Raw genomic sequence first — 13,063 nt, forward strand, 5'->3', positions numbered from 1 at the left:
ACACAAATACCTTTTGCTGATACCTTTTTAAGAATATGATTTCATGATAAATAAAATTTCTCAGCTGACAGGAAGAGTTGAAGAGAAAAGGAGATGGTCTGAGGGGATTCACCAAGCTGTGGAGGCAAAGGAATGTTTGAAGATTCAGGTATATATGGAGGTTCTTAAAAGCTTTTATTTTGTTGAGGATACTAGTTTGATCTTTATTATTTGATTCTAAGTTTCAATGTTTTAAACATGCACAGGCAGATTCTGTTGTTGTGGCACAAATCACATACCAATCATTATTCAAGCTGTATCCAAAATTGTCAGGAATGACTGGAACTGCAAAAACAGAAGTGAAGATTTAATAGATCTAACAAATTTATGTTGTCATTATTAGTACAAGTTGTGTATTTATGAGTTCTTGATAATCATTTATATCATTGTAGGAGAAAGAGTTCTTAAAAATGTTCCAGACACCAGTCATTGAAGTGCCGACAAATCTTCCTAATATTCGTAAAGACTTGCCTATTCAAGCATTTGCTGTAGGACATCTAATATTTATTATTGATTCTTCTTAAGTATCATAAGTTTTTCAACCTTGATAGTACATTGATATTTTTTCCATGTATATGATTTTTCATTAATATATTATTCAAGACTGCTCGAGGGAAATGGGAGCAAGTTCGCCGAGAAGTTGAAGATATGTTTAGACAAGGGCGTCCTGTCTTGGTTGGGACAACTAGGTAACATCGTGGCTGTTGTAATGAATGTTTTCTAGTACTTCATTATGTTTTGCATTCCTTTCTCGGAACAAGTAATGGTCACAGATGCTTATTTCTGTGCCTGAAGAACCTATACATATTGCTCACCATTTCTTTTGAGGACAGAAGTGCATAGGGATTGAAGTGTTTTATTGTGTTTTGAACTTGCTTCTTATGTACTTTATTTTATGCCTTTTTAAAATGGATGCATTGTGGGTTGTACTTCTAAATTAATCTTTTTCCAACAGAACTGTTTATTAAAAGCAAGTAATTAAGCACTACAATCTGTCAGTGTTAGCTATTTCAGGTTATACATTATCTTCACGTTTTTTGTTTCCATATTTTATAGGAGAAACTGTAACCGTAAGAAAAAGAAAAAAAAAAAACTTCTCTTAAGTCTTTTCTGGAAATTTGTTTTTTAATTGAGGCCGATATCCCATCAATTGGAAGAAAGCTTGGTTGTTGTTGCCGTGTGGCTGTATCTCATTATCTGTTAATAATATTTAGTTGGTTAAAATTTATATATATATGGTCTATGAGTTTCAAGTTACCGATAATCAATTGAAAGAAAGTTGAATTTTGAAATTATTAATGAGGGAATTGTCTACTGCAGACCATTATAGGAACTATAAACCATTATAGGTCCACAGTCTACTGCAGACGCGTTAAACGTTTGAGGGATTTTAGTTGTTGAAACGGTACACAGTTTTAGTAAAAAGTTGAACTTTGTTCATGTTTCAACACAAAAGGACTTTTACTTTGAGGAAGCAAGCCTGAAAGGCTTTCTTGCATTTTTAGTGTCCCTATAGATAAACTTCTGGGATGGTTGGTTTGTGACAATTATCATGTATTTTCTTACATTTTTATTGAAAGAATGTAATTTAATTTTCTAGTCTTTGACGATTATCTTTCTTGGCATTAATGCTTTGCAGTGTTGAAATCACTGTGTTTAGGGTAGATATGCAATTTGTTAACCATCTTTGTTTACATAAAGACTCCTTTTTGTCATCATTGTCATAATAAGTTTTTGATTGGGCGATAGTTTAGACTTCGGTGAATAATTGATTTCACTCTTTTCCTATGCAGTGTAGAAAATTCTGAACTTTTGGCTGGTCTGCTTAGGGAATGGAATATTCCGCATAATGTTCTGAATGCTCGACCCAAGGTTTGTGAAAATTTAACGCTGTGTACTCTGTTTTTCTTACATATAACTTAGATAGCCCCTCATTTTTACCTCAATATTTTGCCTTCCTTACCAATTCTCATTACTGCCCCTCATTTAACTCAGTATGCTGCGAGAGAAGCTGAAATTGTTGCACAAGCAGGACGGAAACATGCCATTACAATATCTACAAATATGGCAGGCAGGGGCACAGATATAATCCTTGGAGGAAATCCAAAAGTAGGTCTTCCAATATGGATCCTAGTGTTTTTTATTTTTTTTATTTTTTTATGATATATTGAATGTCTGGAAAAGTAATATTTTGAACCTCTTCTATAATTATACCGTGTCTTTTTTATTGGACACGCTCCTTCGGCTTGAGTTGGATCTTAGATACAAATTTATACATTTTTTCTGGGTATAGATGCTTGCCAGAGGAATTATAGAGGACAGTGTAGTTTCTTTTTTGACACGGGAGGACCCAAATAGTGTACATGCCAGTGAGGCCATTTCAGAAAAGGTAATTTTTTAGAACTGGTAAATATTTTGAAACTTCTTTGTTTTAATTTTATTTGTTTGAAAAAATTTCTGGATGAATCTTTTGATACAGATGCTTCCAAAGATAAAGGTGGGATCATCATCATTAGCCTTATTGGCTAGGACAGCCTTAATGGGTATGTGATTTTAGTTGAGAATTTTTTTCATTCCAGATCAAAGTCGCTTACTTGGTTACAATTACATGCCTCTAACCTGAAGGTATTATATTCTTTGCAACATGAAAATTTTCAGCAAAATATGTATCGAAAAGTGAGAGTAAAAGTTGGACATATCAGAAGGCTATATCTTTTATCTTGGAGTCTATTGAGATGAGTCTTTCATATGGTTCGGAAGAGCTAGAGAAGCTTGCCAATGAAGAATCTGAGATGTACCCACTTGGTTCAACATTAGCACTTGCATATCTGTCAGTTTTAAAGGATTGTGAAGAACACTGTTTGCTTGAAGGATCTGAGGTCAAAAGGGTTGGGGGCCTTCATGTGATTGGTACATCTTTACATGAGTCCAGGAGAATAGACAACCAGGTGGGTGATCAAGCATTGCTACAGTTGAAGTGATAGTATGTCAGATCTAGCCATTATCTCTTGTTGTACCATTCCCCCTTGGATGATCAATAGCTAGGGAAAGATGTTAACTAACATTCATTTAGTTAGGGAGAAAAATATTGCGTTTTTATGAAAATAAGGATGGAAAGATGTTTACAAACATTCCAATTATTTAGGGAACAAAATTTAAATTTGTTAAAAGATAAGGGAAAAGCTGTTTTCCCTTGATCTCCTCCACTTAAATGTGGGGGAGCGGTTTCAGTCTTCCAAGTCATGAAGTCAAAAATATTTAACTTCATACATGTCAATGGGGTTGCAGCTGGTTTTGGATTTAGTTACATATATACAGATTTTGTATACATGTTAATTTGGTATCCACCTTTAAGATGTGACTCTGACTGGTTTTGCCATCTATATGCAAGTTATATTTTCATTTTTGTGTCCAGTTCTGCTCAAAGTAGAAATTATATGAATTTGATATCAAAATGTTGTTTACTTTTTTATACAAGCATATGGGGCAGTCACATATCAATTCCAACATTTATTAAATCTTTTTCATGTTTCTTATAAGGTTTTCTTTTGGCTTATTTGGACTTCGAGGAATAATAAATTAATATACTGAAGTTCTACTTTCCTGTTATAATTTTACAACAATCATATAAAGCTTACACTCTTCTCCATGTAGTTGTCAGGTAAAAGCATATAAATGTTATGCATCTAATCTAACATCCCCTTCATGCAAGATCCTTTTAGATTTGAAGCGGACCATGCACCAATCTTCCCAAACATGTGCTGAAATTTAATTTTTATTTAGAAGAATAGTAGAAACCAGGATCATACTCTTGATCACTTATTCATAGACTCTACGGTGTTATGAATCAACTAATCCTAAAAGCTTAAATTGTGAGGCTAAAGCACATGAATGGTTTTATATCTAAACAATTATTATCAATATCTGAGAATAATGTTTTGCTCGTATTTCATTAATTCATTTTTGATATTCTTTTCATCTAGCTTCGTGGCAGAGCAGGAAGGCAGGGGGATCCGGGGTCAACACGATTTATGGTCAGGTAGAAATAGTATATTGCTGCTGCTGTTACTACTTGCATGTTTTTTATATACATAAACCAGAAAGGGTGATGCTCAGTCTTACTCATCGACAGACTACTGATTTATTATCGGGTGCTATCTTTCATCTTTGTATTAGGCTGATGTTTACTTAATATTAAAAATAGAAGACACAATTCAATAATTTTCTTGGTATTTGTGAATCCATGCTAGGTTTTAGTTTTTATGCTTTTACACTTGCATGCTAACAGACCTTCAACTCATGTATAAGAGAAGAAAAATAGTGGGCTGGATAGTGCTAGACCAAGGGAAATAATGTGTTACGGGGGGGGGGGGGGGGGGGGGGGGAAAGGAATGGGAGTAAAGATGTAATGGTTTTGGGAGGAATGTAAGTAGCAGCAAGGTATTACAGAAGTGATTTGTGGAGTGATGAACAAGGAAAGAGAATGTGAGTAAGGGGTGGGAAATAGTGGAGAGGATAGCATACCTTTGAAGAATGATCTGATCGTTTAGGCCATGGAAGACCGAGTTTTTGCATCAGCTTTGATTGTATTCTCTTTCACTGCATTTTTTCTATTCGGTAATTGTACTGTGAGTAGTGTTCCAATAACTGTAGCCTATAGATCTACATCAATAGTCAACTTTGAGTCCATATCTTTTAATTTTGGTTTTAGACGAGCTTGCCAGACATATCCTAGAAATGGTCCCACGGATTATGCTTTTTTGCAGAGGATATAGCCTACGTTTGTTTGCATGTCGAAAAGCAAGTAAACATGTGTCTAAACAAAAACAACGGATACTTGCTTCTCACACAGTGTGGCTTTGGGACGCGAGCCCAACCATGGAAGCACTTGTTCAAACATACATTGTCTTGGTTGTTTAGTTGAGAGAAGATATGAATGAAAAGATGGAGACGAGGCGACGAGTCTTGGGAGCACATGGTATCTGTCTAAGGAGTAAGGAGAAGTAAAACAAAGTATATGGAATACAAGTCTAGCAAATGACAAACAATTTGTAACATACAAGTGAAAGTTGGAAGATATACAATGGCATAGGTCTTGTTTTAAGTCTTTGGGGTCCACCATACAAAAGGACGAGATGAGAATATAGATGGAGATGTCAACCATAGGATCCAAGTAGAGTGGATGAAATGGAGAATTGCTTAGAGTGTAATATATGAGAGAAACACCTCTTAAGTATACTTGAACATTTTATCGCACAACTATAAAATTTCTAATCTATAGAACTTAATTTCGCGGAGATGAATATATTACGATGGATTAATGGTTAAATAATACTGAGATTAGAATACCGTCATTAGAGAGTTTGTACAGGCCTGCAGTATACAAAGTGATAGAATCTCGTTTAAGTGGTTTGGGTGTGTGTGAAGAAGACTTGTCTAAACACTGGTAATGATAGCCCTATAGTTAGAAGTAGAGGTAGATTAAGGAAAACTATAACCAGGTCACTAAGAGATATAAAGGTAAATGATGATCATTTAATGGTATATCTTGGGATTTAATGCATGAGAGAATGTTGTAGCGTTGACTGATCCATGTAGCCGACCTACCCAATGGAAAAAGGCTTGGTTTTGGTCGTTACATTTGTGATTAATCTACTTTTTCGTTGAAGTTTAAATTTGGATTGCTCTCCTGTATTTTTCCTTAGAAACCGAAGAATGAGTTTAACGGTTGAACGTTTTTAATACTATTTGCTTCACTGTTATTCTGTTTAGTTCTGTGTTTTCTGAGGTTAGCAAGATGACTGGGTGTGTCTTATATTAATAAGGGTTGTCAATCGGTTCTCACACTATCCCACGGAATTATAGCTTGCAGGATGAGATGTTTCAAAAGTTCAATTTTGATACTGAATGGGCTGTCAGACTTATATCAAAAATTACAAACGACGAGGATCTGCCAATTGAAGGTGGTGCCATTGTGAAACAGGTTATATTCTACTTATTTACATATGATTGGTGTTAGAATTAAGTAAATCTGTAGTAATTTCTTTAAATTCCTAGATTGATTGTTAATATTCCTAGAGTATATAACTTCATAGGTTAGTGCTTATTCATTAACCATTCAATCTATTTATTGTAACGCTATTATAAATACAAGTTGTGTGATCTTAGATAGACACAAAAACCCACTTGGGTTTGCCTGGTGGTGTTGGCTTGGGACCTTGGAGTGGGCTCCTCTTAAGGTCTCAGGTTCGATTCTCCCCGATGCCAATTTCGGTGGGTTAGTTTAGCTTCTTCAAAACAAAAACAAAAAGACACAGAAATTACTGAATATAATAATTGGTTTGGTGTTTTCATCTACTTTTCTTCTATTCTCGTTCTCTTCTGTAACAAATTTCTTCTTTTATACCAAATACAGTAAACTATTTGGTTTGTATCTTCTATTCTATTTATATTTATCTTTTCCATGTGATCCATGACTTTTCTTATTTTTATTCATTTATAAATATTTCGGATGATTGCTTGAGGAATGTCACCTTCCCACTACTAACTGGGATTATCTCATATTTATAGCTCTTGGCATTGCAAATCAATGCAGAAAAGTTCTTCTTCGGCATAAGAAAAAACCTCGTTGAGTTTGATGAAGTATTGGAGGTATGTTTCCTTAATGAGATGATAATATTTCCAAAATAAACTCCATCGTGATTATGTAATTGGTTAGATGTTGTAAACGAAAACCACACCATTTCATAATAATATTATAGATTGATTCAACTTGCAAGTTGCAACAACATACATCCAAATCTCTATAACCAAAAACAATGCAAAGCCAGTCACCCATTTTTTATGAATATTATTGATTATTATTAATAAGAAGTCTCACATTTAATTATTGAATTTAAACCGAAATTCTCCTCTATTTAGTCAAAATTTCTTTTAAGCTAGAAATCTGTTTGATGTTTTTGCTTATGTTTTGGTCCTTCATAATCTGAAGTGTGAGCTTAGACACATGATGTTCTTTGTATGATTCTTTTATCGAACTTGAATCTATAACAACTCATGCAATGCCTTCAACAATTTATAAAAGCCCTTCTCATCCCTCTTTATTAGTTATTAAATAAATAAAGAGACATAAATACAAAAGGTTGCAGAATACAAAAACCTCAACAAAGATAAACCAAAAGGAGAAAAACAGCTAAAGATAGAGAAATCCTAAAGATTAGTCAGTTTAAGAGAGCTATCTAGTTGCTTTCCATGTCTGAAATACTGATTTCCTCAAACAGGCCTTGTGCTAAACTTCAAAGAGGAACCATGTAAACAACTCTATCCCATAATAGAAATAGAGGAGCATCGGTGCCATCTGCCTTGCATCCCCAAGCTACAACAGGAATTACATGCCTCTGCAATTGAGACGCCTCCCTAATGAACTCATGCAAGGGACCGTGCCATAACCTTGATTTCTGACTATGCCTTGATACATTATAGGAGTGAACGATAAACGATTGCAGCCAGATCGTTATCATATTGTCTCTACTCTCTACTCTCTTCTACCTTTGGCCATCTACTTCCATTATACTCCCTCTGCTCTCATATATATAAGCAAAAAAGAAAAGTACCTCACACCCTTTAAGAAAAGTAGTCAACTTCATTTAATTTTCTCAAAGTAATAGAAAAAGTAGTTGTATTCTCTAAAAGGGTTATTGAAAAAGTAGTTGCATTAAAAGAGTTATTGAAAAATAAACTTCAAATTAATTAAAGGGTTATTTAGTCACGATAGCATTAAATATTTAAAGTTAGTTGAGTTTTGCTTATATGTGAGACCATAAACTATGACATTTTTGTTGCTTATATTCAAGACTTGAGGTAGTATGTGTTGCTATTGAGTTTTCCAGCCTTATTCATTGTTTTTCTGTAAAATCTGAGTCTCCGTAAGTTGAAGAAAACGGTGCCTTGAATCTCACAGTTGGAAACTTTAGAATGTGAGTCGTGTTGGCTTGGAAAGCATGTTTGAATCTTTTTTTGTAGTGGTATTAATAATTGAGCTATTTACTACTGTACTGGTTCATTTTGATGTTTGGAGACCTAGTCTTGTTCCTTGTCTTAGGGTATACGTATTATAACACCTTTTTGAGGATTCCTCAACCTGTACTTGGATATTTTTTAACAGAAATTCGGTTGAAGTTGTCCAATATCTTCTAGAATTTCTGTTCAGAAATCAAATATCAATTCGGTGAAACAATTCACCATATTTTGCCTAGTATGCTAAAGAATTTTCTGTTTGTTTTAATTCTTCCATGACTTACAAGTTACAATGGCATTATTTATCAATCTAGTTGCCTTTGTACATCATAGAGATGCTTTTAATAATTGAACTTTTGGACTTTATCTTCAATTCTGCAAATAATCTCTGTCAACTAATTGCTTGTGTTTTTTTATTTTATCAGGTGCAACGAAAACATGTTTATGATCTAAGGCAGTTAATCTTAATAGGAGATGATGAAAGCTGTTCCCAACACATATTACAGTGAGTGCCTTTGAACTCCTTCATGTTAGAATTAATTGTTAAATTTGGAGCAATAAGGTGCTCATGGGTTCAACTACCCCCTCTAACAAAAATAACTACTAACATTGGCCATTTAAAAAAAATAAAAAGTAAACCTGTTAGTTACTGATTCACAGGTGATTAGTACCAATTTCCCCTAATTTAAGAGACGTTTCCTCATAATTTTATTGTGCGGATTGATTAGACAGTGTTTTAACATAAAAGGGGAGGACACTGTAATTCAAGCATCTCTCAGGGGAGGAGTGTAATTTAATCAATAAAATTTGACGTGTCTAACATGTAAATACGTCAATGCTTCTTTTCATGCTCAGTCATTTTTCTTTACACGGGGCAGCCTTTAGTGGTTGATATTTAACATGAAAGAATGCACACCCAGTATATAATTTTTTATTATAGAACTGTATATAGTATATGCTGAAAACCCTATGTCTCAATCACATCAGAGACTTGACATTTATATAATGAATATAATAAATACAAAGAAACATGTTCCTATTATTATACTTACATAATAAAATTATAAGGGGAGCCTTAGGACATCATTTGAAATTTTTGTCATGAGATTAGGAGCTCATAGGTTCAAACTATGGAACCACTGTTGAAAATGTGTGCAAGACAAGGCTGCCTATAGCATATATTACATGATACCCTATAGCTAGATGTTTACATGGTAATACAGATTTCGAACATAATATTTGCCCATATCTATATGCAATTTTGGTTAGAGCAATTGGTTTTTGTCCAATTGGTTATAGTTATATTTGCTCCTGTATATTTTAGTTATATATCCTCTTTTACTGTTTTTTATTTATTTATCTCTTGTATTTACTTGTACTGCTCATAGGTACATGCAAGCAGTGGTGGATGAGATTGTCTTCAGCAACATTGATCCTGTTAAGGTGGTTCATTTCCTCCAGCAATGTTTTTTTATTTCTATCCACCAATTCCTCTTATGTATTGCTTTGAATGGGTTTTGTAGCATCCTCGAAGTTGGGGTTTGAGTAATCTCTTGAAAGAGTTCAAGACAATTGGTGGAAAGCTGTTGCATGGTAGGTTCATTTGCAACAACTGTATTTCCTTCGATTCCATCTGCACAAATATTTTGTTCTCTTCATTTTCTCTTTTTGGCCGCGTAGGTTATATTATCATTAATAATTTGCTGAAATGAATTCTAACAGAATCATTTGGAGGGATTAATGATGACACTTTACTAAATTCACTTGGGCAACTGAATGAAGTGAAATCAGTCGATGTTGTCAACTTTTGCCTTCCAAATTTGCCAGCACCTCCAAATGCTTTCAGGGGAATTCGCAGGAAGAGCTCTTCATTAAGACGATGGCTTGCTATTTGCACCGATGATTTAATTGAGTTAGTTGATTGAGTTCATTGTTTTGTTATATATATTAGAAACTTTATAGTGTTCTAAAACTCATCGACTGTATGTCTAATGTAGGAATGGAAAGTATCGGACAACTTCTAATCTCCTTCGTAAGTATCTTGGAGATTTTCTGATCGCTTCGTATTTAGATGTTGTTGAAGAGTCTGGTTATGACGAGAGACATGTAAAAGAGATTGAGGTCAGACATTCTATTCAACTGCTTTTATCTTAATGGCTGCCATTTTTTAGATTTACAGAGGTCGAGAATAGCTTCGAACCTACAGAAATAGTGCTAGCATCAGATGCGAATAATTTCATTTCACATTATAACTGCATCCAAGAAATTCAAATCATGTACAAACGTAAAAATGTGTTTCCATGTCTGGAGTTAAGAGGACCATATTTTATCTGAATATAAGAGGAAATGAAGTGAGCGTGCTTAAGGTGTTGCACCATTTGTGGCTTCAATATGATGTAGAGATTTTCTGGTTCCACAGAATATTCACACTCAGTACAGTGAAATCTTGCTAGTTGCCAATCACTAGTAATCTATAAAGTCATAAAAAAGGGCAACCCGGTGCACTAAAGCTCCCGCATACGCAGGGTCCGGGAAGGGGTCCCACCATTTGGTGTATTGTACGCAGCCTTACCCTGTTTTTTACACAAGAGGTTGTTTCCAGGACTTGAACCCATGACCTTCCAGTCACATGACAACAACTTTACCAGTTGCGCCAAGGTTACCCCTCAGTAATCTATAAAGTCATGATCCAAAAAAATTACTGTGGAAAAATGATGCATTGATGTATTTCTACCGTCCTACACATTGAATATAGCTATCCCAATAACTACTGATAGAAACAGCATGTTGCTGTGCATAATTTCCCTCTCCCTCTCTATTGATTTAAGGGGATTATGATATGAACACGGTGCTCCGTTTTACTGTGGAGAACAACAACAACAACAACAACCAAACCTTTTCCCACTAAGTGGGGTCGGCTACATGGATCAAATGACGCCATAGTGTTCTATCAAAAACCATACTGTGGAGAACATTTGATGTATATTGTTCAAATGGTAAATTATGCAATATGCATTGATACCAAGCATGTGCATTGGTTTTTTATGATTTGTTTTTGCTTAATGTATTCTAATTGCTTCTTGTTTACTCATTTCTTCAGATTTTCGGTTTCTTTCTTTCATGAAATTGAGCATTTCTTATTTTAATATTTTGCTAACAACAGAGAGCTGTTCTTTTGAAAACTCTTGATTGTTTCTGGAGAGATCATCTTGTAAACATGAATCGACTCAGCTCTGCGGTAATTTTCCCTTTTGCTCTAATGAACTTTTTTTTTTTTGGCTTTGTTAACCACTAAAGGCTTATCTGAGTTGTGGCAGGTGAATGTTAGGAGCTTCGGCCACAGAAATCCTCTGGAAGAATACAAAATTGATGGTTGTCGGTTTTTCATCTCAATGCTCAGTGCAACTCGAAGGTTTACTGTAGAAGCACTCTTACGGCATTGGACGTCTCCAATGGAATCCCAAGAATTATTTTTATAATGAACATTTGAGTGCTTTGTGCATTAAAGGTAGATAATTTACACAAGAGTTTTCAACTTAGACAGCAATCTATTTTCCCCCAAGGATTTATATGAAGGTAAATTTGGCAAGGCCAAATTTTTGTACAGCATTATTGATGTTTCTCCAAGTCAGTTTGCTTTGTCTAGATAACATAAAAGGGGGGGTGTACTAGAATGGTTTCAAGACTCAGAGTTACTCCATCTCTCAGTAATGTTTATCCTTTTTCTTGGTTTGTCAAAGATACATAGAAGATACAAAAAGATGCTTGCAAAAATGATTTGTATATTTGTATCCTGTTACAGGTAATGCATGTCAAAATTTACACTGTCTCTTTTGATTGAGGCCTGGAGAATGGTTCTAACTAGTGGTTTTTTCTTATAACAGGGCAATCAAAGGAGCAGACCCTATTTATTCCAGGGTTTTGCTCAGATTACATGTTTTTGCTGATTAATTTTTTTTTGGGTTCACATATTGATGGAGCCTAGTGCCTCGAAGAGTTTTAGTAAGACCTACGCCAAACTCATCCAAGCAAATATCATTTCTGTCCTCTTTGTTCGATTGGAAGAATAAGTAGCCAATTTAGACGTGCATGGGTCTGTCAAGAGAGCTAAGGGCTATAATGAAAGTCACATTCATCACGTTTGTCATGCTTGGATGTAGTTTTTATCCCTTTGTCTGTTGTAACAAACACATGTAAAATATGAAAATATGTTTAAATAATATGAGATGTGATTGCTATGCTATCTTACTTTATTGCTCTTCTAAGCGGAATAGAGTACCTTTGAACTCCTTTGTATATATAATTGTAATTTGTATCCCTATGCCTTTGATCAAACTATCCAAAGAATGATTTTCGTTCAAATGATTTGGCTTCAATTTGCAAAAGAGTGCTTAGATTTTCATTTTTTTTAATCCAATCTAAAGTTTTATTTTGCTAATTTGGTTTTTCAATTTAAGTGGACGATTATCAAGTAATGTAGTCTTTCACGGCATGTAAGATTGACTTGGTGGTTTGGGTGGAGAATTAAGTTTTGAAGTGATAAGAAAGTTGAAAGTATTATCTTCATCCACAACATAACATTGATATGTATACTTTTATACTATCATCTTCTTGGATCGGATATCAAATTTTCAAAAAAATAAAAAATAATTTCAAAGAAATGTAGTATTTCGTCTATCCTAAATATTGGTCAAGCTAAATTTTCAGATTTTGAAATCATAATAGATTCAAAAATACATGGTAATGTGCAATAATTAAAATTAAATGGCTTAATTACACTTTTGGTCCTCACATTTTGACCAACTCACGAAAATGGTCCTACCTCTTTTAAATCGAACAAAATTGTCCCTAAACTCTATGTTTTTTTTGCAGTTTTAGTCCTATCTCCATATTTCTAACTCCAGAAACGCACAGAAATGACAGTTTTAGTCCAACCACATATGCTCAACCATGAAATAAACAAGGAATAAAGCATGTGGGTATAAGAAATCTACTTTATTCAGCACAC

At 34.4% G+C, this 13,063-nt stretch overlaps 1 protein-coding gene across 3 annotated transcripts in view; it reads left to right on the plus strand.

Annotated features, from left to right (window-relative positions):
- LOC25489702 (protein translocase subunit SECA2, chloroplastic) overlaps positions 1 to 12,417 on the plus strand; it is a 28,522-nt gene extending 16,105 nt beyond the window's left edge. The window contains exons 12-32 of one of the 3 annotated variants that reach the window (XM_039831646.1): positions 65 to 148; positions 246 to 338; positions 432 to 527; positions 643 to 728; positions 1,833 to 1,911; positions 2,035 to 2,148; positions 2,333 to 2,428; positions 2,519 to 2,582; positions 2,698 to 2,987; positions 4,023 to 4,078; positions 5,905 to 6,022; positions 6,610 to 6,690; positions 8,481 to 8,560; positions 9,444 to 9,498; positions 9,579 to 9,648; positions 9,778 to 9,967; positions 10,053 to 10,176; positions 11,219 to 11,293; positions 11,373 to 11,563; positions 11,796 to 11,857; positions 11,940 to 12,417. In XM_039831646.1, the coding sequence (XP_039687580.1) occupies positions 65 to 148; positions 246 to 338; positions 432 to 527; positions 643 to 728; positions 1,833 to 1,911; positions 2,035 to 2,148; positions 2,333 to 2,428; positions 2,519 to 2,582; positions 2,698 to 2,987; positions 4,023 to 4,078; positions 5,905 to 6,022; positions 6,610 to 6,690; positions 8,481 to 8,560; positions 9,444 to 9,498; positions 9,579 to 9,648; positions 9,778 to 9,967; positions 10,053 to 10,176; positions 11,219 to 11,293; positions 11,373 to 11,534 (2,013 nt within the window). In that variant the 3' untranslated portion in view covers positions 11,535 to 11,563; positions 11,796 to 11,857; positions 11,940 to 12,417. Of the gene's footprint in view, positions 1 to 64; positions 149 to 245; positions 339 to 431; positions 528 to 642; positions 729 to 1,832; positions 1,912 to 2,034; positions 2,149 to 2,332; positions 2,429 to 2,518; positions 2,583 to 2,697; positions 2,988 to 4,022; positions 4,079 to 5,904; positions 6,023 to 6,609; positions 6,691 to 8,480; positions 8,561 to 9,443; positions 9,499 to 9,578; positions 9,649 to 9,777; positions 9,968 to 10,052; positions 10,177 to 11,218; positions 11,294 to 11,372; positions 11,858 to 11,939 lie in introns of all 3 variants that reach the window. The other 2 variants (XM_024779528.2, XM_013605853.3) reach the window with 2 other exon arrangements.
- The last annotated feature ends 646 nt before the right edge of the window (positions 12,418 to 13,063 follow it).

Source organism: Medicago truncatula, chromosome 3 (genome assembly GCF_003473485.1).
Source record: "Medicago truncatula cultivar Jemalong A17 chromosome 3, MtrunA17r5.0-ANR, whole genome shotgun sequence".
NCBI lineage: Eukaryota > Viridiplantae > Streptophyta > Magnoliopsida > Fabales > Fabaceae > Medicago > Medicago truncatula.